Raw genomic sequence first — 25,366 nt, 5'->3', positions numbered from 1 at the left:
CCTACACATTTTCAACTGTTGGTGTTTAGTACCTTTGTAGGAGGCTGGTAAACCACCTACTGTATTTTTCGGGGTATAAGATGCACCTTTTCCCCCCAAAAAAGAGGGTGAAAAACTGGGTGCATCTTATACACTGAATACAGCATTTTTGGCCTCCTGAAACCCTGCCCCATACATTCCATTTTTTGCAAAAATGGATGCGCAGAGGGTTTGAGAGGCCTCTAGAGTGCTGCTGGGGGCTGGGGAGGGGAAAATGAGTGAAAGGGGGCAGTTTTTCACAAAATAGGGGTGTTTTTGCTCTCCCAAGCCACCAGGAGCACTCTGCAAGCCTTCCAAACTCTCTGCATGCCCCATTTTTTGCAATAAATGGGCCATTTTTTGCTCATTTTTTCCCTCCCCAGCACCCTGGAACACTCTACAGGCCGCCCAAACCTTCTGCAGACTCATTTCTTTCCTCCCAAACCCCCCACATGTCACGTTTTTGCGTGACCCGACAAATGCGCGAACGACAAAAGCGCGCCGGCAGAAGCGTGATTTAAGTTAAGGTAAGGTTTAGGTTTAGGTTTAGGGTTAGGGTTAGGGTTAGGGTTAGGTTTAGGGTTAGGGTTACAGCGCGCTTCTGTCGGCACGCTGTTGTTGGCGCGCTTCAGTGCTCATTCGTCGGCGTGGTTTTGTCAGCGTGGTTTTGTCACTGCGGTTTAGTCAGGCGCGCTTTTGTCGTTCGCACATTTGTGGTAGAACCACGTTTTTGCCCTCCCCAGTCCCCAGGTGCACTTTGCAGGGCTCCCAACATGAAAGCCCCATTTTTCATGTCCCATTTTTCACAAAAAAATGGCCATGCAGAGGGTTTGGGAGGCCTGCAAAGTGCTCCTGGGGTCAGGGAGGGAAAAAACTTTTTATTAAAAATGTACCTCTTCAAAATCTTGGTGCATCTTATAGTCTGAAAAATATGGCAGTTAGAATATTGGCAAGACATGATCTTTAGGTGATGTGAGAAGAAAAACCTCCATGGGACCTTGCCATCCATGCCACTCACTAAACCTGACCTTCTCTGACACATCAGTGAACCCCAAACAATAAAACCAAAAATTGCTTAAGACTTTCCACTGTTTCTGGCACCTAGGCTGAAATGAAGCATGCCTTTAGCTAGAAAATTGGAACACCCCAGCAACTGAATTAAAACTAAGGAAAATCCTTCAAGGTATGAAAATCTTTTGTAAACCCAACAGGCTCCCCTCAACTTCAAATCCGTCACTTCAGTAAAAGGAAAAAGATTGCAAAACCCCGCAGGGTGAGAATTTCCTCTCTACTGGACCCAGCATATTTCCAGATTGGGAGAACAGTCTACATTCACATATTGCTACAACAGAAGATGGAACTTTCCATAAATGTGGACCAAACTTTTGTTTCAATTTGTGGCCACCTTCAATTGCTAAGCTGTCTGTTTTGCTGTCAAATAAATGTCCCCTCTGCTTCAAGCAATTGTCCTGTTTTGTTTGAAAACCAGGCTCAGAATGGGTCATAATTTTTTTTCTAATAGTTACTTACGGTACTTATTTAGTTCTGCCCTTAAATCAGTCTTCCTTATTAGTGAGAGCTTGGACAATTCCAAGCAATTTTCTTGGCAACATTTTGGGAAGTGATTGCCAAGTGGTTGTCTTCTTCTTAGGATTGAGAGAGTGGGGTTGGCTCAAGTCACTAAGCTGGCATTGTGTCAAAGATAGGATTATAACTTGCAGCCTCCTGCAAACTGAAGACTAGTGCCTTTAACCACTACACCAAAACGGGGCATCTACTATTAATTATAAGAGTTACAGGTTGCTTCATGCAAACCCATAACTAAAATCTAAGCAGTTTAAATACTTCAATACTATGCATTGTATAACAGAAATATAAACACCAAATCAATATGTCAATCAATAGCCAATAACAGCAGCAACTTCCTCTCATCGACTAGGAAGAATATTCTCACAGTAGTAAAGTCCACCCTTGTTACCCAAAGAAAGAAAGAAGAAGAAGAAAGCATTTGTAAAGCACTTAAAGCTGATCTTGGTAAAGGTAAAGGTTCCCCTTGCATATATGTGCTAGTTGTTCCCGACTCTAGGGGGCAGTGCTCAGCTCCATTTCAAAGCCAAAGAGCCAGCGCTGTCCAAAGACATCTCTGTGATCATGTAGCTGGCATGGCTAAACGCTCATGGAACGCTGTTACCTTCCCATTAAAGGTGATCCCCATTTTTCTACTTGCATTTTTTACATGCTTTCCAAATGCTAGGTTGGCAAAAGCTGGGACAGGTAATGGGAGCTCATTCTGTTACGCGGTGCTAGGGATTTGAACCGCCGAACTGCCAACCTTTCTGATCAACAAGCTCAGCATCTTACCCACTGAGCCACCATATCCCCTGATCTTGGAGACAGAGTGAAATGAGCAAACCATTAAAGGGAGGACTTGCAAGACTTCTACACCGGGATCTGCTCATTGCTTGAACGCTGCCTATTGTTGAAGGCCCTTGTTCTTACTCAGAATACTAGCTGTGGTTAGGATACTGAGAGAAATGAGAGGGGGTGGCTGCCCATCATGGAACCCTTTATTTACTTGCTTAATTTACATGCTGCCCATGTCCCTGTCCAAGGTACTGAAACTGAAATATGATCTTGAAATTGAATCTTTTCCAAACTGTGATCAAGGGCAATAGGATTTCAAGGAATCAAGTATTCGAAACTCATAAGATTGGCCCTGGAATGCTGTTGGTCTAAGGCAGAGGTAAGCAACTCGTAGCTCTGAAGTCACGTGTGGCTCTTTCATCCCTCTGCGGCAGCTCCCTATCACTTGTCGGCTCCACAATTGATAGGGTTAGGGTTAGGGTTAGGGTTAGGGTTAGAGACTCTATTGTGGGGGAGCTGTCCATTCAGCTCCAGAATTGAAGGGGGGGGCTTTTGGTTAGGACCTTTGTGGCTCTTTGAGTGTTTAAAGTTGCTACCCCCTGGTCTAAGGAATTCATGAATCAAAGCAGTTTAATGCTGATGTTACCATGCCCACCATGAACTGAAATAGGCACAAGAGTCATTAAAATCCAAGCCAGGATATTTCTTAAAGCATCTCCATTCTCCTGGGAGTAAGCATTATTGAGATGTAATTTCCTCCTAGAATTTCTCTAACCATATTCTCTACGTCATATCTAATACCACATCTTTCCTAACAGAACAATTCATCAGTGGAACAACTTGCTTCAGAGGTTGTGGGTGCTCCAACACTGGAAGTTTTTAAGAAGAGATTGGACAACCACTTACCTGAAATGTTACAAAGTTTTTTGCTTGAGCAGGGGGTTGGGCTAGAAGACCTCCAAGTTCCCCTCCAACTCTGTTATTCGGGTATTCTGGCACATGCCTCTTATATGCTTCTCCATTATCTATTTTCTTTTCAAAACAGTGAAATATAAATGTTGGGGGTCACAGGCACCTTTGGAATTTTTAGTCAAGTGTGGGTGTTTTCGCAAAGTGGTTGCCATGGTGATTGTGCCCAGGAATAGAATGATATACAACAGGTAACCTGATGTATAACTATTTGGTGCTCCCTAAAAGCACGAGGCATCCAGTTTCTCCTTGATCCCGTAACTAAGTAGGATGGCACTCTGCTGAGTGCAGATGATTGGACCCAACACTTTCCCTTACAACCCTTGAGGAACAAATAAGGACATTTGAATGGCTTCTTCTTGTGTGCCAAGTACAACCTTACCTACAACAGGAACACAGACTAGAACACAGAATTACAGAATAGGAAGGGGCTTTGGAGATCTTTGCGTCCAACCCCTGTTTAAACAGGAGAACCTGCACCATTCAGGACAAATAACTGCCCAATCTCTTCTTAATAACCTCCCATGATGGATCACCCACAACTTCTGCAAGAAAGCCATTCCATTGATTAATTGTTCTTACTGTCAGGATATGTCTCCTTAATTCTAGATTGGATCGCTCTTTGATAAGCTTCCACCCATTACTTCTTGTTTTGCCCTCAGTTGCTTTGGAAAATTAGCTGAGTCCCTCTCCTCTGGGACAGTCCCTCACATATTGAAAGACTGCTAGCATGTCACACCTAGTTTTTCTCTTCATTGGACTAGACACACTCAATTCCTGTAGCCATTCATTGTATGCCTTAGCCTCCAGCCTCCTAATCATCTTTGTTTTTCCTCTTTGTACTCTTTCTAGGTTCTCAACATCTCTTTTTATATCATGATGGCCAACACTGGACAGAGTGTTTCAAGCATGGTCTTACTGGTGCAGTTGAAACAGTACTAAAATTTCATGTTGATACTTGATACCTGATATCAGATACTGTGGTGCAATTTTTTGATTTGTGTGATGATGTAATCAAATGTTATAATTTTGACAGCCCTGTAGCTTGCCACAGATGCTGCTGGGCTTGTTCTAATTTGAAAGTTAAAAGTCCAATCTCTTCTTAGGTAAAGGTTCCCCTTGCACATATGTGCTAGTCATTCCCGACTCTAGGGGGTGGTGCTCATCTCCGTTTCAAAGCCGAAGAGTCAGCATTGTCTGAAGACGTCTCCATGGTCATGTGGTCAGCATGACTAAATCTTGGAAGCTGCATTTCTTTCCCCAGCCCATACGCTTCATTATGAAATTGCTGTTAAAAAGGGGTGGGAAGTAGGGGGAGTCCAACTTTGTCCTGATCAATATGCAACATTTTTTTTTAGGTCAGGCACAGTGACTTGCTTCCATTTCAGTTGCTGCTTCCTTCCTGCCTCCTATTCCAGTCAACTGCACCCTCTTCCTCTAACAGCTTCTCCGAAAACGCTGGGATTCTCCGCTCTTGCATTAAATCCGATTTTACACATTTTATTGAATTGAATTGAATTGAATTGATTTTATTTGTAGGCCGCCCTTTTCCCTGAGGGGACTCAGGGCGGCTCACAGAAACCAGGGAGAGGGGAATACAATACAATACAGTACTAAGACAACAACACATAATAAAAATGATACACAACATGCATACAACATTCGGGCGGGGTAATGGTCCTTATCCCCAGGCCTGACGGGCGAGCCAGTTCTTCAAGGCTGTGCGGAAGGCCTGGACGGTGGAGAGGGTACGAATCTCTACGGGGAGCTCGTTCCAAAGGGTCGGGGCCGCTACTGAGAAGGCCCTCCTCCTTGTGGTTGCCAGCCGACATTGGCTGGCCGATGGGATGCGGAGGAGGCCTAACCTATGAGATCTTATAGGCCGTAGGGAGGTAATTGGCAGAAGGCGGTCTCTCAAGTATCCCGATCCACTGCCATGTAGGGCTTTATGGGTGGTCAATAGCACCTTGAAGCGCATCCGGAGATCGACAGGTAGCCAGCGCAGCTCGCGGAGGATAGGTGTAATGCGGGTGAATCGGGGTGCACCCGCAATCACTCGCGCGGCTGCGTTCTGCACTAGCTGAAGTCGCCGGATGCTCTTCAAGGGCAGCCCCATGTAGAGCACATTGCAGTATTCCAGCCTAGAAATCACGAGGGCCCGAGTGACTGTTGTGAGGGCCTCCCGGTTCAGGTAGGGTCGCAACTGGCGCACCAGGCGTACCTGGGCGAATGCCCCCCTGGTCACAGCCGCTATATGATGGTCGAATGACAGCTGTGAATCCAGGAGGACTCCCAAGTTGCGAACCCTCTCTGAGGGGTGTAGAATTTGACCCCCCAGCCTGAGTGTTGGATTAGTGGCCGAATTTTTGGGAGGAAAACACAACAGCCACTCGGTCTTTTCTGGGTTGAGCACAAGCTTGTTAATCCTCATCCAGTCCATGACGGCTTCGAGCCCCCGGTCCATCACGGCAACCGCTTCATTGATTTGGCACGGGGCGGACAGATACAATTGAGTATCGTCCGCATATTGATGGTATCTAATCCCGTGCCTACGGATGATCTCTCCCAGCGGTTTCATGTAGATGTTAAATAGTAGGGGGGATAAGACCGAACCCTGCGGCACCCCATATTTCAGGGGCCTTGGGGACGATCTCTGCCCTCCCACTAACACCGACTGCGACCTGTCCGAGAGGTAGGAGGAGAACCACCGTAACACGGTGCCTCCCACTCCCACCTCCCGCAGTCTTCGCAGAAGGATACCATGGTCGATGGTATCGAAAGCCGCTGAGAGGTCAAGGAGGACCAGGATGGAGGGATGTCCTTCATCTCTGGCTCTCCAGAGATCATCCATCAATGCGACCAAGGCGGTTTCAGTGCTGTAACCGGGTCTGAAGCCTGACTGGAAGGGGTCTAGGTAGTCTGCTTCCTCCAAGGACCGTTGGAGCTGGAAGGCCACCACCTTCTCAACAACCTTCCCCAGGAAGGGGAGGTTGGAGACCGGGCGGTAGTTATTAAGGACAGCTGGATCAAGAGATGGCTTCTTCAGGAGGGGTCTCACCACCGCCGCCTTCAGTGCGGCGGGGAAGTTCCCCTCCCGAAGGGAGGCGGTTACAACCGCCTGGATCCAGCCTCGTGTCACCTCACTACAGTTGGAAACCAGCCATGAGGGACACGGATCCAAAGCACAGGTGGAGGAACTCACAGCTCTCATGGCCTTGTCCACATCCCCGGGGGTAACCTCCTGAAACTCAACCCAGAGCTGTTGTACTTGGTCCCCCTGAGTCTCGGCTGGAACTGCAGATGTGGAGTCCAAGTCCGTCCGAAACCGAGCAATTTTGTCCGCTAAGAATTGGGCATATTCTTCAGCTCTGCCCTGCAAGGGTTCCCCCGCCTCCCTTTTGTTCAGCAGGGAGCGGGTTATCCTAAACAGGGCAGCTGGGCGGGACTCAGCGGACGCAACCAGGGAGGCTATATGTGATCTTTTAGCTGCCCTAAGTGCCCTAGTATATTCCCTGGTGCAGGTGGTTACCATTGCTCGGTTCGATGCGGACTTATCGGACCTCCAGCGGTGCTCCAGGCATCTCCTCCGGCGCTTCATCTCCCGGAGCTCCTCCTTTATGACTTGCCATAGTGAAAGAATCTAAAATAGTCAGGAAACCTATGATGGGCTTGAGATGAAAGCTTAAGGGGGCGGGGGGAGACGAAGGCTTTCTATTCAGAATCCTTGAACTGCTTTGTCAATGTCATTTTTGTGCCATTCTTAAACACCTCTCATTTGATTCATCGTTAGGCCAACTTTTTAAAGAAGGGGCATCTGCGATTCTCAAAATACAGAAGAAACTATGTCTAGCTTCCAAGAGTAATATTTTTCTTTCAGAGTCAAATTATTGCCATAGAGATCTGACCTGGGGTGCCAGCAGAGAGGGCTCTTGTGCCACTTCTGGTATGTGTGCCGTAGGTTTACCATCACAGGTATAGGGTTTCCTGTCAAAGCAGAGGTTGGACTAGAAGACCATCAAGGTCCCTTCCAGCTCTGTTATTCTATTCTATTCTAGCCTATCCTATCCCTATCCGATTCTTATCCTATCCTATTCCTATCCCTATCCCTATCCCTATCCCTATCCCTATCCTATCCTATCCTATCCTATCCTATCCTATCCTATCCTATCCTATCCTATCCTATCCTATCCATCTTATTCCTATTCTCTCTTATCTTATCCTATCCTATCCCTATCCTATCCTATCCCTATCCTATTCCTAGTCTATCTTATCCTATCCCTATCCCTATCCCTATCCCTATCCCTATCCCTATCCCTATCCCTATCCCTATCCCTATCCCTATCCCTATCCCTATCCTATTGATTGACTCCCTTTTCTTTTGGCAGCCTCTAAAATGATAAGTCTTCCAATATCTCAGGAGCTGCCACAAAGAAGAGGGAGTCAAGCTATTCTCCAAAGCACTTTAGGGCAGGACAAGAAGCAATGGACAGAAATTAATCAAGGAGAGAAGCAACTTAGAACTAAGGAGAAATTTCCTGATAGTTAGAACAATTAATCAGTGGAACACCTTGCCTCCAGAAGTTGTGAATGCTCCAACACTGAAAGTTTTTAAGAAGATGTTGCATAACCATTTGTCTGAAGTGGTGTAGGGTTTCCTACCCGAGCAGGGGGTTCGACTAGAAGAATGGAATAACAGTTATTCTATTCTATTCTATTCTATTCTAAATTGTAACCCTGCTATTGTTCCTTTCATTAAACTAGACATACCCAATTCCTGCAACCATTCTTTATTTATATATGTTTTAGCCTCAAATCCCCTAATTATCTTTGTTGCTCTTCTCTGCACTTTTTCTAGAGTCTCAGCATCTTTTTTTATATCATGACAGCCCAAATTGGATTCAGTATTACCAAATTTTAAACATTGGGGATTTTTTATTTTTATTTTGCTTTCTTTTGTTTTGTGCAATATTGCTCATTCCTTGCATTGGAAAGTCTTACAAACAGAGAAGGCAAAGCATAAACACAAGTAAACACACTCTACAGCGGTTACCTTTTGTCAAGATATTGTCTGGTCACATTTGAAAGATGGCCTGCTATTTGGCTTCCTTTTTGTCCCCTTCGATTAAATAAAAAAAAAAGAATTGTGAAATAGATGAGGCGCTTCTGTTGAACCAAAAACAGCCCAGCTGAAGGCAAGACAAGTAGAAACGACCTAAGGGTGAAGAATTAAAATTGCACATCTTACATGGTCACCTACCAGCCTGCGGTGAATTCCACATGAGCATCAAAGAAGCCCGTGATATGCCCTGAAGCCACTTTCCAGCCTTCAATGCGAGCTCGGATCAAGCCTTCCCTTTTCTGGTTACGGACTACCTTCACAAGGCCTGGATATCTCTTGTTGACATATTCTTCCAGTGGTGCCTTCAATTCTTCTAGAAGGAGAAGTGAAAACAATGAACAAATACAAGAAGCTTGGGTGCCTAGTTCACAGTATACAGCCAAAGATCTTCTCTCTTTTTTTGACATTTTCCAAATCCACTATGATAGCAATAGCACTTAGACTTATATACCACCCCATGGTGCTTTACAGGACTCACAAGGTGGTTTATAAATGCCAGCATATTGCCCACAACAATCTGGATCCTCCTTTTACCGACCTGGGAAAGATGGAAGGCTGAGTCAACCTTGAGTGTGTCAGGATCAAACTCCTGGCAGTGGGCAAAATTAGGCTGCGATACAGCATTCTAACCAATGCGCCACCTTGGCTCTCAACTAATATAAATCTATAGGATGGTTTCTTATCCTTTTGAGAAAGGAAACAAAGGAATCTGTTGGCATATATCCTTTAGATTTATATACGAGTGATCACTTTGGTAGACCCTGTGGCTCCCCTTGAGTTGATAACACATATACACCAGGGGTGGGTTCCTGAACCGGTTAGTACTGGTTTGCTGCACGCGTGCCGGTCGCGTGTTACTTGCACATGCACATTTGACTAAAAATTGCTCTGCGCATGCAGAGAACTATGCCAGCAATGGCAGAAGACAACGGAGAACCGGTTCTGGGGAGTGTCAAGCCTGAGTCACTGGCAGTTCTGCAACCCAGGCCTGAATTCCACTACCGGTTCGGACAAACTGGGCTGAACCAGCAGCAACCCACCTCTGATATACACACATTGTCCTCCCTAGTTGAATGCTGATTTATATATTACAACCAGTGGTGGGAATCAAAATATTTTATTACTAGTTGTGTGGGTGTGGCTTGGTGGGTGTGGCATGGCTTGGTGGGTGTGGCTTGGTGGACATGACAGCGGAAGGATACTGTAAAATCTCCATTCCCTCCCACTCCAGGGGAAAGTTACTGCAAAATCCCCATTCCCTCTCAATCAGCTGGGACTTGGGAAGCAGAGAATAGATGGGGACGGGGCCAGTCAGAAGTGGTATTTACTAGTTCTCCAAACTATTCAAAATTTCCACTACCAGTTCTCCAGAACAGGTCAGAACCTGCTGAATACCACCTCTGATTACAACAATATTAGCTTCCTGTCCCTTGCAAAACAGGCCCAAAGAATTTTAAATGCCCAAACTACTAATTCTATTGTTAACCTGTCATCTATATATTGTATTAATAACAAAATAGTTATCAGGAAAAACAGCAGCAATAAAAAAGATGAAATTAAAATCCCAAACCCTTCTGTTAAGAAACTGCTATTGTAATCAACTGGTTGAAAATTTATCATGGCTTTTTAACTATCCCAAAACATCCCCAAAATTAATTCTATTAATTTGTCCTGTATCAAATAGCCGTATTTGATTCTTAATATTGTCTCTTATCAGTTGTTGTTTGATTAAATGCAATGGGTCCAATCTCCAAGGTCAGGTTTAGGTTTAGGTTTAGGTTTAGGTTTTATTATTTATAGGCCGCCCTTTTCCCTGAGGGGACTCAGGGCGGCTTACAATATATAGGGAGGGGAGTACAAGACAGTAAGACATAAGACAATACATAAGTAAAAATAGTACACAACATTCATCATTCAGGTGGGGACGGATTACGATCTTTATCCCCAGGCCTGACGGGATAGCCAGGTCTTGAGGGCTGTGCGGAAGGTCTGGACGGTGATGAGGGTACGAATCTCCACGGGGAGATCGTTCCAAAGGGTCGGAGCTACTACTGAAAAGGCTCTCCTCCGTGTAGTTGCCAGTCGACACTGACTGGCGGATGGAACTCCGAGGAGGCCTAATTCGGAGGCAGTCTATCTTTCCAATTTGTTTTAATTGCACATCGAATGAAATGCTTCTCTCTTCTCATCTCTCTCCACACCTTTTTCCCCCCCATCATGCAACAATCTCAGGATACTGCTAGTGGCCAGCAGCTGCTGTCTAATGATTTAGACATCACATCAAATCCAATTTAATGGCACCGAGTTCTATTTATGATTTCTAGTTCTGGTTAGTTGCCCAGTGACATGCTTTGCTGATCTTGGACATACCATAGTTTGGAGCACTAATTCGATGAGATCACAATAGCTGTACTGAAATTTCTGAAATAAATTGAAATGTCATCTTCTTACAGGATTTGGACATCAATTTAGAAACATGTGAAGGCAACGAGGTAGAATACAGATAGCAACTTACAACAATCGGCTGGAAAAATAACACAGTGGTTGGCAAAATGTTAAATTAACAGATGACCTCGTTTGACACTAAATCAAAAGGATTTAACCTATACATATGTTGGATGAGTTAAAATTAATATATGGACTGAATATAATATCTACGAAATGTAAGGAGATTCCACCGTATTGCACATTAATGTGGAATTTACAAACATGACTTTTCTTGAACTTAGTAAAGTCTCATTCTGTTCAAAGATCAAGGATTTGATGAGCTGATCGTAATCAATTATAATAGTGATGTCCGTTTGATGTTGCAGCAAGAACGGCTGGAAAATAGCGGAAATCTGCTGAGCTTTGTGAAATCTAGCTGGCAACTGCTGTTGGGAGACCCTAAAGGGTCAAAACCACCTTGGAAGGGTGGTGAAGAAAGGAGAGGCACTTTGTTGACCTTGAGGAACTCACAATTTCCTCATTAGGTCCAAAGAAAGCTCTCCCCAACGGCAGCAGGGACAACAACCATTTTTGGCAAGTCACAAGCTGTGACAACCGGGACAATAACAAATAAGAAACAATAGCAATAGCACTTAGACTTATATACTTCTTCACAGTGCTTTACAGCCCTCTAAACAGCCCTACAGCTGTTTAGAAAGCATATACCCGAGTTGGTATCACAGCAATTGCAATAAAGTTGCCACATGGACCAAAACGTGATTTTCATTCAATAGCTTGGAAATATGTTTCTAATTTGAGAGAGTCTATAAATCAAAGGAAGCTTTTGTTCCAGGCATTCCACTCTTTTCATTCTTTGACTTTCTCTACATGTTGAACACTTCTCTCTTTTTTTGAGCTCCTAGTCGCAAAACTGGTATTCCAAAGACAACTGGACTACTTTCGATTTTCCTTGAAGATGGTTAGATGTTTTGCTTCTCATCCAAGAAACTTCTTCAGTTCTGAAGTGAAGAACTAAAGAAGCTTCTTGGATGAGAAGCTAAACATCCTCAAGGAAAAACAAAGGAAGTCCAGTTGCCTTTTGAGAAAGCACCTTTGGGGCAACTAAATGACTGAGAATCCTGATAGACATGAATCTGCTAGAAGAAAGAAGAGGGGTAAATGGATGGAGGATGAGAAGGGGAAAGGGAAATGGAAGAAGAGAGTGGGAGGATGGGAAGAAGAAAGGAAAGGGGCAAAGGAAATAAATCTCTTAGTTTGACATTAAATATGTGGGAAACATGATTTCCTAGCCATTTCTGATCCCTGCCCAAAGGAGAAACAAAGATCCTTAAATGTTCAGATGTAAAATATGGGAGAAATCACCATAGAACTAGTGACATTTAGATTCACATCATGGCAGACAGCCAGCTGCCATAAAGACTGTTCTGAAATGAGAAATAAAAAAATTGAAATGAGATTATTGGAGAAAGGCCATTAGAATGGAGGTTTTTTTTTTTAATGACTCAGATTCCACTGCCACACCTGGTCAAGTTAATTTCACTCCGGTTTTATGTTTTCCATCTTCCTTGGAATGCTAGGCTCAAGGTCAAAGGTTCCTCCAAGTTAAAAAGATTGGCTAGCATGGGACAGAAAACATCTCTGCTTGAGAAAGAGGACAACTCTTTCAGTTTAACACCTGAGTTTCCACACTGCACTATGTATCATGGTTTGCTTAAGCATGGTTGATTAGTAGACATTAGAAAGACATCCTCGGCTTCGGGGGGAGGAGCCTGCCGCCGTCGGGAGCTCAACGAAGCTCCTGTCAGGATTCTGGTTCGTATATCTTATAAGATCTATAGATATCTCCCCTTTCTGGCAGAAAGGGGCAGGGAGAAGGTCAGTCGTTAGGATCTCTTTGTAATTCATAGCTTTTTTTTGCTGTGAATGGAGAAGAGGTTCAACATTAGCTGAGCCTTTACTCCGGCCAGTTTTCCGCGCTGCCTTTTTTGCAGCCCTAGGCAGATTGCCCCCCCCCCCCCCAGGACAAAGCTAAGCTATTTAAAAGTCAATCCGGGCGGGGACCATTCCTGAGGAATTTCTTCTATTACTATCTAAAATACCAGCTTCAATTTCGCAAAAGGCTCCCTTTCTTTTTTAGCTGCGTCACAAGATGGCGATCTCGTAGCTTTTGTGTTTGATGTGACGTACTTAGTCAGCCCTACCCTCCTGAAGGCTTCTCCGTACTAATTGCTAAAAGATTAACTGAGGGGAGCAGAGACTTTGATTTTTGGCTCGCTTGATTGCTTGTCTTTTATTTTTACTCTGGAATGGCTCCCAAATCTAAACAGAAGCGCTTCCTTAATAACATATCTCCAAAAACTGCTATGAAGCCGCTACCCTTGCCTCCTACACCCTCCACGGGAGATTTGTTAACACAAGAATTTCTTCTCAAAACGCTTAATGATTTCAAACAGGAAATTAATCAACTGATATCGGATTTATATGATCAATTTGATGCTAAAATTGCTCAGGCAAAGAAGGATATGATCGGAGTAATGACAGTCATGACAGATTATATTGCTGAAACGGAGGACAAATTGGAACTTTTGGAAGAAACTAATCTTAATTTGATATCCAAAATTCAAACGTTACAACAGGAAATTGAAAATGCTCAAAAACAACTTGTCATGATAAATTATAATAAGACTGCCTTTGCAATTAGAGTTAGAGGATTGCGTGAAAACCAACAGGAGAATTTGAAACAGATCTTCTTTGAGGCTATCAGCCGCTTGGTGGGAAGTCCGGGATTTAACTTTGATTGGCAGATTCAAAGAATTTACCGCCAGAATTCGTGGGTAGCAAAACAGCGACAGCTTCCGAGGGACATAATTATATACTTTACCACAAGGGAATCCAGAAATGAGATAATACAGAGGCTTTACAGCAAGAGGTTGAGAATTGATGGACAGGACTTGATTGTTTTTAAAGAGATACCATCTCAAATATTAAGAACAAGGAGAGAGTACGCTTTCTTAACCGAAGAACTCAGAAATTCTCAGATTCCATACAAATGGGAAGTCCCAGCTGGTATTACAGTTACATTTGGCAACCAAAAACACCGCATTAATTCTGTCTGTGAAGCCCGAGAATTTTACTACGAGACCCTGAAGGCGGGACTTCCTGATTCATCCGGACCTGGAGAGAGACAAGGAGAAGGAGAAGACAAACAGCGAGACACGTGGCTACAAGGCGGAGGGTGTTGCTTTCCTCTTCCGGAAGGGCAGAAGACTAAAGAATAAAGACTTAGTGATGTTCTTAAAGCTTTATGATTTCCGTCTGGGATAAAATGGGAAAGTTGTATATCGATGATGAGACATGGAGACTGAAAGAAGCGTTGCTGATTGTGGACACATATTGTATATAAGATTTGTCTGAACTCTAACTCAAATTGCACATGAATTATTTTCCTAGGCGAGGAGAGCGGAGATTGCGATCTTTTTGAGTTGTGGTCTGGGACGAACGGAGTTGGGAGGCGCGTGGGAGAGGGAAGGGTAGCGAAAGCTTAATTAGACTACCTGGGGCTAGAATGCAAGCTGATGTTTGTTTGAGTTGCTATTTCAATATAAGGTCAAGAAAGATTGGTCGGAGAGTCTTCAGGAAAGTGGAGTAAATATGGGAGGAGCAATGGATGCGGATAAAATATATATGTGGATATGGATAAAGGCAGGGTGGAAGGTAAAAAAATTTACATGTGGAGGTGGGTAAGGATAGAAAGGGAGGTGTTGGAAATGAAAAATGAAAGAAGTACTTGAGTTTAATGGTTTTATAGAAAGGTTTGGATATTCGGATAAAAAGAGATAAATTAAAGGTCTGAATAGATAGACAAAGCAATGAGACTTTTAGTTGGGGAATCCTAATTGATCAACTTACCTGGCTCTAATACAGTTTGAAACCCTGCAAGTAGTAAAATAACCGAAATTTGGAATGAGCTACATTGTTTAAGATTTACAGATAATGGGAAGCTGTGTTAACGTAGTGGGTTTATTGACCCTTCTTGTTTCTCCTTTCTTTTTGTGTGTGTGTGTGTTTTTTTTTTTATTTTGTATTTTTTACTATTCTCTTTTTTTTTCTTTGGCTTTACTTTTATTTTATTTTTTTAATTTTAAAGTTAGCTGGCCTTATTATACTCAAATGCTTGTTAAAGAATTATGCCGGGTATGGGACCTGCGAAGCCGTAAGGGGGTTAGGGAGGGGGGATTATAGGGGGGAGGGGGGAGGGTGGAATTACAGTTTCAATTCTTAGAACAATAAGAATTCACTTGTATACTGTGGCTCGTTTTTCTTTTTTCTTTTTTTCTTTTTCTCTTTTTTTTTTTTTTTTTTTTTAAAAAAACAAACTGAAATGTATGGATACACCAAAGCGAGGAGAAGAGGGAAAGAGGAGGGAGAAGTAAAGAGGGAGTGAGAGGGAATGTAAGGAGGGTGAGATGGAGGGAGGGGGAGATGTCTGAGGGGGAAGGGAAGTAGAAGAGGGGAATGCTGGAGGGGTGAAATGAAAGTTGGAGGGGGAGAAGAGAGGGTGTATGGGGGAATGAAGTGTCATGTTGGGGTTTTTTTTTTCTCTTTTTTTTTACGCACAGTATATAAGTGATTGTATAAAATGAAAATGAAATGAAATAAATAAAATGTATTGAAAAAAAAAAAAAGAAAGACATCCTCAAGTCAATTTCAACTCCTGGGAGTTACATGGATGTGTTGATATAGTTGTCTTGACAATAACATGGAAGTGGTTTGATATTGCCATTTTCTTATATTTATATTTATAAAAGGGAAGCAGTATGCTCCCTCCCATATTTGGGCATACCAGGTGCCTTGACAAAACATCTAATCATTCCCCTGGCTCAGCTGATAAGGGAGTAGAGCTTGTGGCTTAGAGGTTATTATAACTGCCTAACATGTAAAATAGCCCAAGTTCAAATCCCAGTAAGGGTATGGCTATGCATGCATGCATGCATGCATACATACATACATACATACATACATACATACATACATACATACATACATTTTTGATTTTTTTCTACACCCCAAGAATTTCCTAGTGGTCTTCCTTCCAAGGAAGCATCCAACCCTTTTTACCTTCTGAGCCCAAGCAGGTGAGCCAAATGCTTTTACCTGATAAAATGTAAAAAAATCTACCCAATGTTTATGGGAATTCTCAGATTCTATTTGTTTGCACGATGTAAGACATTATATCCCTTCTACTTCCGTGAGCAGAACCACAGGGGAATCACCTCCACATGGCTATCTCCAAGTTCATACATAATAAAAACCATTACAGCATTTCTTGCTATAAAGCCTTACCATTCTTGAATAATCTGTCTGCCCCCGCTCTCCCTCCCTCCCTCCTCCCCCCCTTTCTAAATGTCTATGGAGATTCTCATCATCCAGGTCCTGGGTGTCTCAAAAGTGCTTTTTCAAGAGGCAACTGGACTGTCTTGTTTTGCCTTGAAGATGTTTCACTTCTCATCCAAGAAGCTTCTTCAGGTCTGAGTGGATGGTAGAATCCTTCCATTCCCCACCATCCCACTGGAGCTGAAGAAACATCTTGGCTGAGAAGTGAAATTTCTTCAAAGAAAAACAGTCCAGTTGCCTCTTGAAAAAGCACCATTGGGACTCCAGTTATGGACCATTCACAACTTCTAAAAGCAAGCCATTCCCATGGTTAATTGTTCTAACTCTCAGGAAATTTCTCCTTAGTTCTAGATTGCTTTTCTCCTTGGCTAGTTTCCATCCATTGCTTATTATGCCCCTTTCCTAGTTTTCCCAGTAATAAAATATGACAGTGAGAGTTGGACCTTAAGGAAGGCTGAGAGCCAAAAAAAACTTGATGCTTTCAAATTGTGGTGCTGGAGAAGACTCTCGAGAGTCTCTTGGACTTCAAGGAGATCAAATCAGTCAATCCTAAAGGACATCAAACAAAACCTGAAGCTGAAGCTCAAATACTTTGGCCACCTAAGGAGAAGGGAGGACTCATTGGAAAAGACCCTGATGTTGAGAAAGATGGAAGACAAAAGGAGAAATAGACAGCAGAAAATGAGATGGTTAGATAGGGTCATTGATACAATGAACATGAATTTGAGAAAACACCAGGAGACAGTGGAGGACAATGGGGCCTGGTCTATTGTCGTCCATGGGGTCGCAAAGAGTCAGACATTACTTTTAGCAAATGAAGAACAACAAATTCCCCTTTCCTGTTCCACTCTGTCCAAATTGAGGTGGAGTGGGGGCGGGGAATGATCTGGGATTCAGCTTTTCAGAAAATGTACAAGCACGCATCCATTTTTGCCATTTCATTAAAATTCAATTAAGTTTCAGTAAAGTGGAGAAGAAAAGGAGGAAAAGACTCTTATTATAGTCATTTTATGAGAGCCGTCGCCAATAAAAGAAATCTCACTCGTGTGTTTCAAATGAGTTTAATTGATTGTTTTGTGAAACCTGAACACATTTACAAAGGAATAAAATGAGAAATATATAGCAGTCTCCTTCAGAGTTCAGGTGGAATTCCGGTCATTAACTTGCTTAAATGATGAGATCTTTTCTCTTCCTTTCATCAGATGGGATCCACAAGCCAGCAGTGGATCAGATTTGGATCAGAGGTTCAGTACAAAACAAGAACAAAAGCAATTGGCATTGCGGAAAGGCTGACAAAATGGCTGTCATGGGAAAGGAGTCCAGTTAGAAAATGGCTGCCTTATGGAGTGTCATATCCCTATTGATCAGGAGACAAACACTTGATCATAAGGATGTTTTTCACCAACTGAGTACATTTCGGAACTTTTAATTCAGTGGAAAATACTTTTCCCCCCCTTTCACACCATTTTCCTTTTACTTTCTACCATCCCAGCGGGGTGACTTCATGGAGACCAGATACGCTGCAGGATGCTATGAAGGCTTGACAAGATGTCAGCTTCTATTTAATTTTACATGTCTTTAAAAAAAACATGATTCAAAAAAGACTAATTAGAAGAATATTAAAAAGTTAGGAGGGGAGCCTGTCAGTGGGCATATAAGGCACATTGCCTATCTAAACATTTCCTGTCTTCAAACCTCATGTTTGTGTACAATGCAGTGAATTAAGCCACAATGGTACAGTGCAGGGTTGGGTTCTAGCCATTGTTACTGCTGGTTCTCTCGTGGGCAGGCTTTGCGTGCATGCGCAGTTCAACAAAACTTGTTCTGCGCATGCTCGGAACTCAAAAACAAGATGGCAGTGGCGACTGCAGCAGCTGGGAAACCGGCTCGGAGATATTGCCAACCTGGGTTGCTGCCGGTTCTGTGACCCAGGCCACCATGCCACTACCAGTTCAGCCAAACCGGTTGAAACCCACCACTGGTACAGTGGTTAAAATGCAGTTCTGCAGACTAACTCACTGCTTACTCGATCCTGACCAGCTCAAGGTTGACTCAGCCTTCCATCCTTCCAAGGTCAATAAAATGAGGAGCTAGATTATTGGAGGCAAATATGCTGACTATGTAAACTGCTTAGAGAGGGCTGTAAAAGCACTATGAAGGGGCATATAAGTCTAAGTGTTATTGCTGATGCATTGTAAATTGTAAATATTTTCTTTATCAAATTTAGATATATGTAGACGTTGCAATTATGCAACACAATGCATATAAAGTCAAGCTAAAGCTGGTTGGAACCCATATTCCAATATGGATCTTATATTTTCCACTTCTACTTCATATGTCAGAGAAAGAAAATCTATAAAATTGCAGGGCAATACAGGAAGCCCTTGACTTATGACCACATTTGAGCCCAAAACATCTATTGCTAAGCAAGACACTTGTTGAGTTGGGCCATCTTAACCATCCTCCTTGCCACAGTGGTTAAATGAATCACTATTGCCATGTTAGTAACATGGTCGTTAAGTGAATCGGGCTTCCCTGTTGACTTTGCTTGTCAGATGGCAACCAAGGGTGATCGTGTGACCCTAGGACACTGCAGCCATCATAAATGCATGCCAGTTGCCAAGTGTCCAAATTTAGATCACAAGACCACAGGGATGCTGTGAAAAATGGTCATAAGCAGAGGTGGTATTCTACAAGTTAGGGCTGGCTTGCCAGAACCAGCAGTGAAAATTACTAGTGGCTCCACCCACCTGCCCCAGCTCTATGGCATCCCATTTGGGCCATTTTTTTGCCAAAAGCGCATGCGTGCATGCTCACATTTGCAAACCGGTAGGGAAGGTATACCACCCCTGTTTTCAATGCTGTTGTAACTTTGAATAGTCCCTAAATTAATGGCCATAAGTCTAGGATTACCTGTATATTCCATCCCGGAAGGTATACTCTAAGAAAAATAAAAAAAACTCTGAAGCCGCCTAGATTTGTGTTCTGATCCCCCAGCCTGTGAATAAACTAGAACATAGGCTTGGCTGTTTGCCACTGTTCAATTCACTGTTCAAGAGCCGAGGTGGCGCAGTGGTTAGGGTGCAGTACTGCAGCCCACTTCAGCTGACTGTTATCTGCAGTTCGGCGGTTCTAATCTCACCGGCTCAAGGTTGACTCAGCCTTCCATCCTTCCGAGGTGGGTGAAATGAGGACCCAGACTGTGGGGGTGATATGCTGACTCTGTAAACCACTTAGAGAGGGCTGAAAGCCCCATGAAGCAGTATATAAGTCTAACTGCTATTGCTAATTACTGAGATAATGAATCCTTTGGCTGAGGGCCCAGGCAACTCACGTTCAGTAGAGTAGCTCTGCAGCAACCCAGATAGTTCAAACGAACAGACACGGCTAGAATACACAGATAGATTTTCTTAACTACTAATTCGAACAGTTGTTTCCTGCAAAAGTCCCCTCCCAATGCCTCACTTATAAACTCTCTTGGGAGGGGCCAATCAACAACCACCTGTGCTTAATCATCTTCTGTGAGTCTGCCTACGGAGTTGCTGCTTCCGTTTCTCAGCCCTTCTCAATCTAGCATCAGGGACAAACTGCCTTTGATCCTCCCCATTGCTCCATGCCTCAGGCGCCTCCTGGTGGCTAACCAGCCTCTCTGGTCCCTGCTCTGAGTCTGAAACCCTAAACCCTGCCCAGGGTCCTCCACATCGTCCAGGGCAGACTCATATGGTTCCTCGCTATCCGAGTCCATCAGCAGCTCAACCGGATCCTGCTGGGCCACAACAGATTTGTATCTGACATTTCATACAAATCAGAATTTCCATCCATGGAAAATGGGGGAAAAGAGGTTTTTAACTTGTTTGTCAACCCTGAAGCGAGCCTGGCTGAAGTCAACTTGGAGGCTTCATGGCTGCCACAAAGCAGAGGGGAAGAAACGGAGGGGGGGGATTTTAGATAGCTCGGCTTGGCTATCAAAATAAAAAACAATATTTCTTGTGGGAACCAAGGTCATTCCAACAGGGGTCCGAGAAGAGGAGGAGTCGGTTTTCACCAGTTGTGCCAACATGATGTATCCAATAAATTGTTCTTTGAGGATTCTATCTGCCTTGGAGTTCCGCTTTCAATGGGTGCATTACTTGGAACATTGACACTGATCTTAATAGAAACCATAAGTACTTGTCTGTGGAACAGTTGTGTTTCCCTGGAAATATTTTAACTAGGTCGCATCTGTTAGGGAAGTAACAATCAGCACAAGACTGAATTCAATTAATTTAGAATTCCTTACTCTTTTTATCCCTGTGCATATGTTTAGGATATAAGGAGCTTGGAGGATATTAATGTTCAAAAATATTTCTGCTTTACCAAGAAGTTCTAAAATAGGGTATGATCAGCCAAAAGCTCATGTAAGACGTTTGTATCAAATTCAAAAACTGTTTTGTAATGATTGCTGTCCTCTAAGTACAGTATGGGATGCGGTGGCTCAGTGCCTAAGATGCTGAGCTTGTCGATCAGAAAGGTCAGCAGTTTGGCGGTTTGAATCCCTAGCACCGCATAACAGAATGAGCTCCCATTACATCCCAGCTTCTGCCAACCTAGCTGTTCAAAAGCACTTAAAATGCAAGTAGAAAAATAGGAACCACCTTTGGTGGGAAGGTAACAGCCGGCCACATGACCATGGAGGCTTCTTCGGACAGTGCTGGCTCTTTGGCTTTGAAACGGAGATGAGCACCGCCCCCTAGAGTCAGGAATGACTAGCACATATGTGTGAGGGGAACCTTTACCTTTTTAAGTACAGTATGTATCATTTCCTTGTACTCTATTCCTTTTTTGCTCTTCTTGCCTGGCTCAATAGTAGTAACTGCAAGATGGATCTTGGAGTTCTAGTGGACAGTCACTTAAGTAAGAGCCACCAGTGTGCTGCAGCAGCCAAAAAAGCCAATGCAATCCTAGGTTGCATTAACAGAGGGATAGAATTAAGATCACATAAAGTGTTAATATCACTTTATAAAACCACACATGAACAGAAACAAAATTATGTCTGGTTTTGCTCACCATGATGCAAAAAAAGATGTTGAAACTGTAAAAAGAGTGCAGAGAAGAGCAACCAAGATGATTAGAGGCTGAACATACGAAGAACGGTTGCAAGAACTGGGTATGTCTAGTTTAACAAAAAGAAGGATTAGGAGTGACATGATAGCAGTGTTCTAAGAGGCTGCCACAAAGAAGAGGGGGTAACCTATTCTCCAATGCACCAGAAGGCAGGACAAGAAGCAATGGATGGAGAGAACCAATCTAGAACTAAGGAGGAATTTCCTGACAGTTTGAACAATTAATCAACTTCAGAAGTTGTGAATGCTCCAACACTGGAGGTTTTTAAGAAGAGATTGGACAACAATTTGTCTGGAGGGATATAGGCCTGGTTCAGCTGAACTGGTAGTGGAATTCAGGCCTAGGTCGCAGAACCGGCAGCGATCCAGGCCTGCCGTGCCTCTGAACCATTTCCCTCGCCACTGCTGGGCCACTGCCATTTTTGTTTTTAGTGACTGTGCTTGCAGGAGTTTGCTTCCAGGCTGGCCCCATGGTCCAGATCTAAGCACCCAGTGGGCTGGATCCAACCCCCAGGCCATGAGTTCAACAGCCCTGGTCTGTCATATTTATAGCAGTACTAATCTCTTGCCTATGGTTTTCATTCCTTCTACAAGGTTTCTTTGATTTCCTCTGGAAAAATTTAGCATCTTGTAGTCAGAAGTGCCGGGTTTTTTTGTGTGAATTTCACATTTCTTACCCATATTCTTTCCCATGTGTCCAACATTATTGGTTCTTCAATATTTTGAGCCCACTTTATCATACAATATTTAACTAGTTCAGAAGTGCTGGGGTTTTTTAATGGCTAAGCAAACGAATTGTCTCCTGCAAACACCCCTCCCCTTTCGCTCCTCTTTTATTTCCTCTGGGAGAGGCCATTCATTGTTCACCTGTGGCCTTACTGCCAAATCAACCCCTGTTCCTTAGCTGTTCCCTTTGTCTGACAACTCTGCACATGCACACACTGGGAACAGGCTCCAGCTGTTCTTCTGCCTCACTGATGTTTGATTCTGAAGGCAGCTGATAACTGGCATACCGATCTGGGTCCCTCTCTGCCTCCGACACAGAGCCCTCATCAGAGCCTTCCCCAGACTCCAGGACTGGCCCATGTTCCTCCCCAACATCCTCACTCTCCAAATCTGCTGCCAGCTCCACTGGCCTCTGGCGGGCCACAACAACTGCCAACTTTGGCTAATAAATATGCTTGCAAGAGTCACCTGCTTTTGACATAAGCAGCAAAACAGCTACACGAAAAAAAAAAAAAGATGTTTTGAGGTGAGACTGAGAAAATGTCAGGTATAAAAGACTGAACAGCTACTGCTTCTGCTTTGTATGTCTCTTCTTCAGAATACACATCCAGTTCTCTTTGGGGCAAGTTGTGTTTTCATCATACCCAGGGATAGGCATACTGCATTTTGAAATGGAAAGAGAAGAGCTGAATGTGATGTATTTTTTATACTTTAGAAGATCTAATTCTGGCAGAATTAGGCATGTACCTTTGAGATGCATTGAAGAGATTGAGGCTTAATACTAGGCAGAACTTCAAAATGCTCAGCGAGATCAAACCCGACCTTCTGTTGGGATGGGAGACTATCGGCAAATCTCAGGGCGGTAAACTAGACTGGAAGGTTTCAGAAGAAAAAACTCTTAAGAAGGCAACATCTTATAGAGATTCTCGGTCAGCCAGGTCATGTTTGTCCCAAAGCTGCTTTTTCAAAAGGCAACTGTACTTTGCTTTTCCTTGAAGACATTTTGCTTTTCATCCAAGAAGCTTCTGACTTAATAGTAGAGGACGGAAGGATTTATATTGCTTACAGTCATCGGGTCATCACACAGGGGTGGGCTGTGGGGATTCACAGGGGTTCGGGAGAACCTCTAGCTAAGATTCTGTGCAGTTCAGAGAACTTCCAAGTCCCACCCCTCATTGGCCCCACCCACCCCACCCCTCCCAGGAATCCAGTGGCGGGATTCAGCCAGCCCACATCTATTCGGGAGAACCGGTTCTTAACTTTCTAAGAGGTTCAGAGAACTGGTTGTTGGAAGAAACCTTCTTTTGGTTTTTCCCCACTTTGTAGGGCTAACACTGTAAAGAAGGCAGGAAGGAAACATTCTGGTGTTGTTTCTAGCCTAATCTTTCTTGCCCTGCTTACAGAAACTGTCTCTCCGGTTAACCCTTATTACATTGTAACAGCTAAGACGAAGAGCCCATCGACCTGAGTGATGTTGAGTTGGCCACGCCCACATGGTCACATGACCACTAAGCCCCACCCACCCACCTGATCATTAGGACAGAGAACTGGTCATTAAATTATTTGAATCCCACCACTGCAGGAATCCCCACGCGGCCCATTTTGGATGCAGGTAAGTGCAGGGTGCACATGGAGGTTGGGGGAGGGTGAAAAATGGGCCGACCGGAAGTTTGGGAAAATGCGCTCACTTCCGGCCTCCAGAGGGCCTCCAGAGCCTGGGGAAGCCATTTTCGCCCTCCCAGAGGCTAAAGGAAAGCCTCCAAAGCCCAGGGAGGGCAACCCCCCCCCTATCGTGGTGCAGGAGGCCAACTAGGCCATGCCCATCTAGCAACCAGGCAGAGAACCCATTGCTAAAATTTTTGAAGCCCACCCCTGGTCATTAGCACTCTTTCTGAGAGTCGTTTAGGCCACCTGGAGGTTTATCTGTGCACTCGGGGTTACCTGAATAGTGCAAATGGGTGTGGAGCCTTCTTGGAACTGCTGAAAGGACTGTGTTGTAAGCAGAAGATAGTGGTGGTGGGGGGGGGGGTCATTGCCTGAGAAGGCAATGACAAATCTCTTCCATGGCTGCCAGTAAAATGAGCCAGGTGTTTCCCATGAAGCCATCCGATACCATCTTAACCAGACCACTGGTCAACCTTTCCTTCTCATTAAGCTATTGCTGGTTTCCTATTGATATAAGACAATCCCTATAATGTTTGAGAGAGCAGGCATGTAGGAGAGGCTGAAGCGCTGGTGTGCTGATAAATATTTAACAGCCTGGCCCCCTCTGTGGATGCCGCAGTGCTAGTTGCCAAGCATGTGCTTTGCGTTTGCAGCTCAACTCTGCTGTTGGCTGCTCAAAAACTTCCAAAAACACTCGGCTCACACCAGCTGATTCCAGCACACCATTGGGCTGCAGACTTCAGGGGCTTCTAAAACATAATTTGCCTTCCTCAAGAAACAAGGAGAACATCTACAATTGCAGAGACCAGAGCAAAAAAAGAGGGCTGTGAAAATATTTTAGAGACCCCTCACATCCTGGACATAAATTGTTTCAACTCCTACCCTTAAAACGACGCTATAGGGCATTGCACACCAGAACAACTAGACACAAGGACACTTTTCCCCCCAAATGCCATCACTCTGCTAAACAAATAATTCCCTCACCACTGTCAAACCATTCACTAAGGCTGCATTATTATTACTAATAGTCTTCTCATTGTTCCTATCACCCATCTCCTCCCACTTATGACTGCAGGACTGTAACATTGTTGTAACATTGTTGCTTGTATCCTTACGATTTATATTGATATTGTTTCCTGATTGGATCACCTCCTCTCGACCCATAAGATCGCATAGATTAGGCCTCCTCCGAGTGCCATCTGCCAGCCAGTGCCGGCTGGCAACTACGCGGAGGAGAGCCTTTTCAGTAGCAGCTCCGACCCTTTGGAACGATCTCCCCGTGGAGATTCGTACCCTCACCACCCTTCAGACCTTCCGCACAGCCCTCAAGATCTGGCTATCCCGCCAGGCCTGGGGGTAAAGACCATAGTCCGCCCCCACCCGAATGTTGTATGAATGTTGCTTGGTTTTAATTATATATTGTGTTTTTATGTTATTGTATGTCTTCCCCTCCCATACAAGTTGTTAGCCGCCCTGAGTCCCCTCAGGGAAAAGGGCGGCCTATAAATAAACTCAACTGAACTGAACTGAACTGAACTATTTGTACCCTGTGACTATCATT

General features: G+C 44.0%; 1 protein-coding gene across 1 annotated transcript in view; it reads right to left on the bottom strand.

Moving 5' to 3' along the window:
* The window catches only part of GALNT17 (polypeptide N-acetylgalactosaminyltransferase 17), a 387,132-nt gene that overhangs the window by 164,421 nt on the left and 197,345 nt on the right, over positions 1-25,366 (bottom strand). The window contains exon 4 of the mRNA XM_032216602.1: positions 8,609-8,783. Coding sequence (XP_032072493.1) covers positions 8,609-8,783 — 175 coding nt within the window. The remainder of the gene's footprint in view (positions 1-8,608; positions 8,784-25,366) is intronic.

Source organism: Thamnophis elegans, chromosome 4, assembly GCF_009769535.1.
Source record: "Thamnophis elegans isolate rThaEle1 chromosome 4, rThaEle1.pri, whole genome shotgun sequence".
Lineage (NCBI taxonomy): Eukaryota > Metazoa > Chordata > Lepidosauria > Squamata > Colubridae > Thamnophis > Thamnophis elegans.
This window is presented reverse-complemented; position numbering and strand designations above follow the sequence as displayed.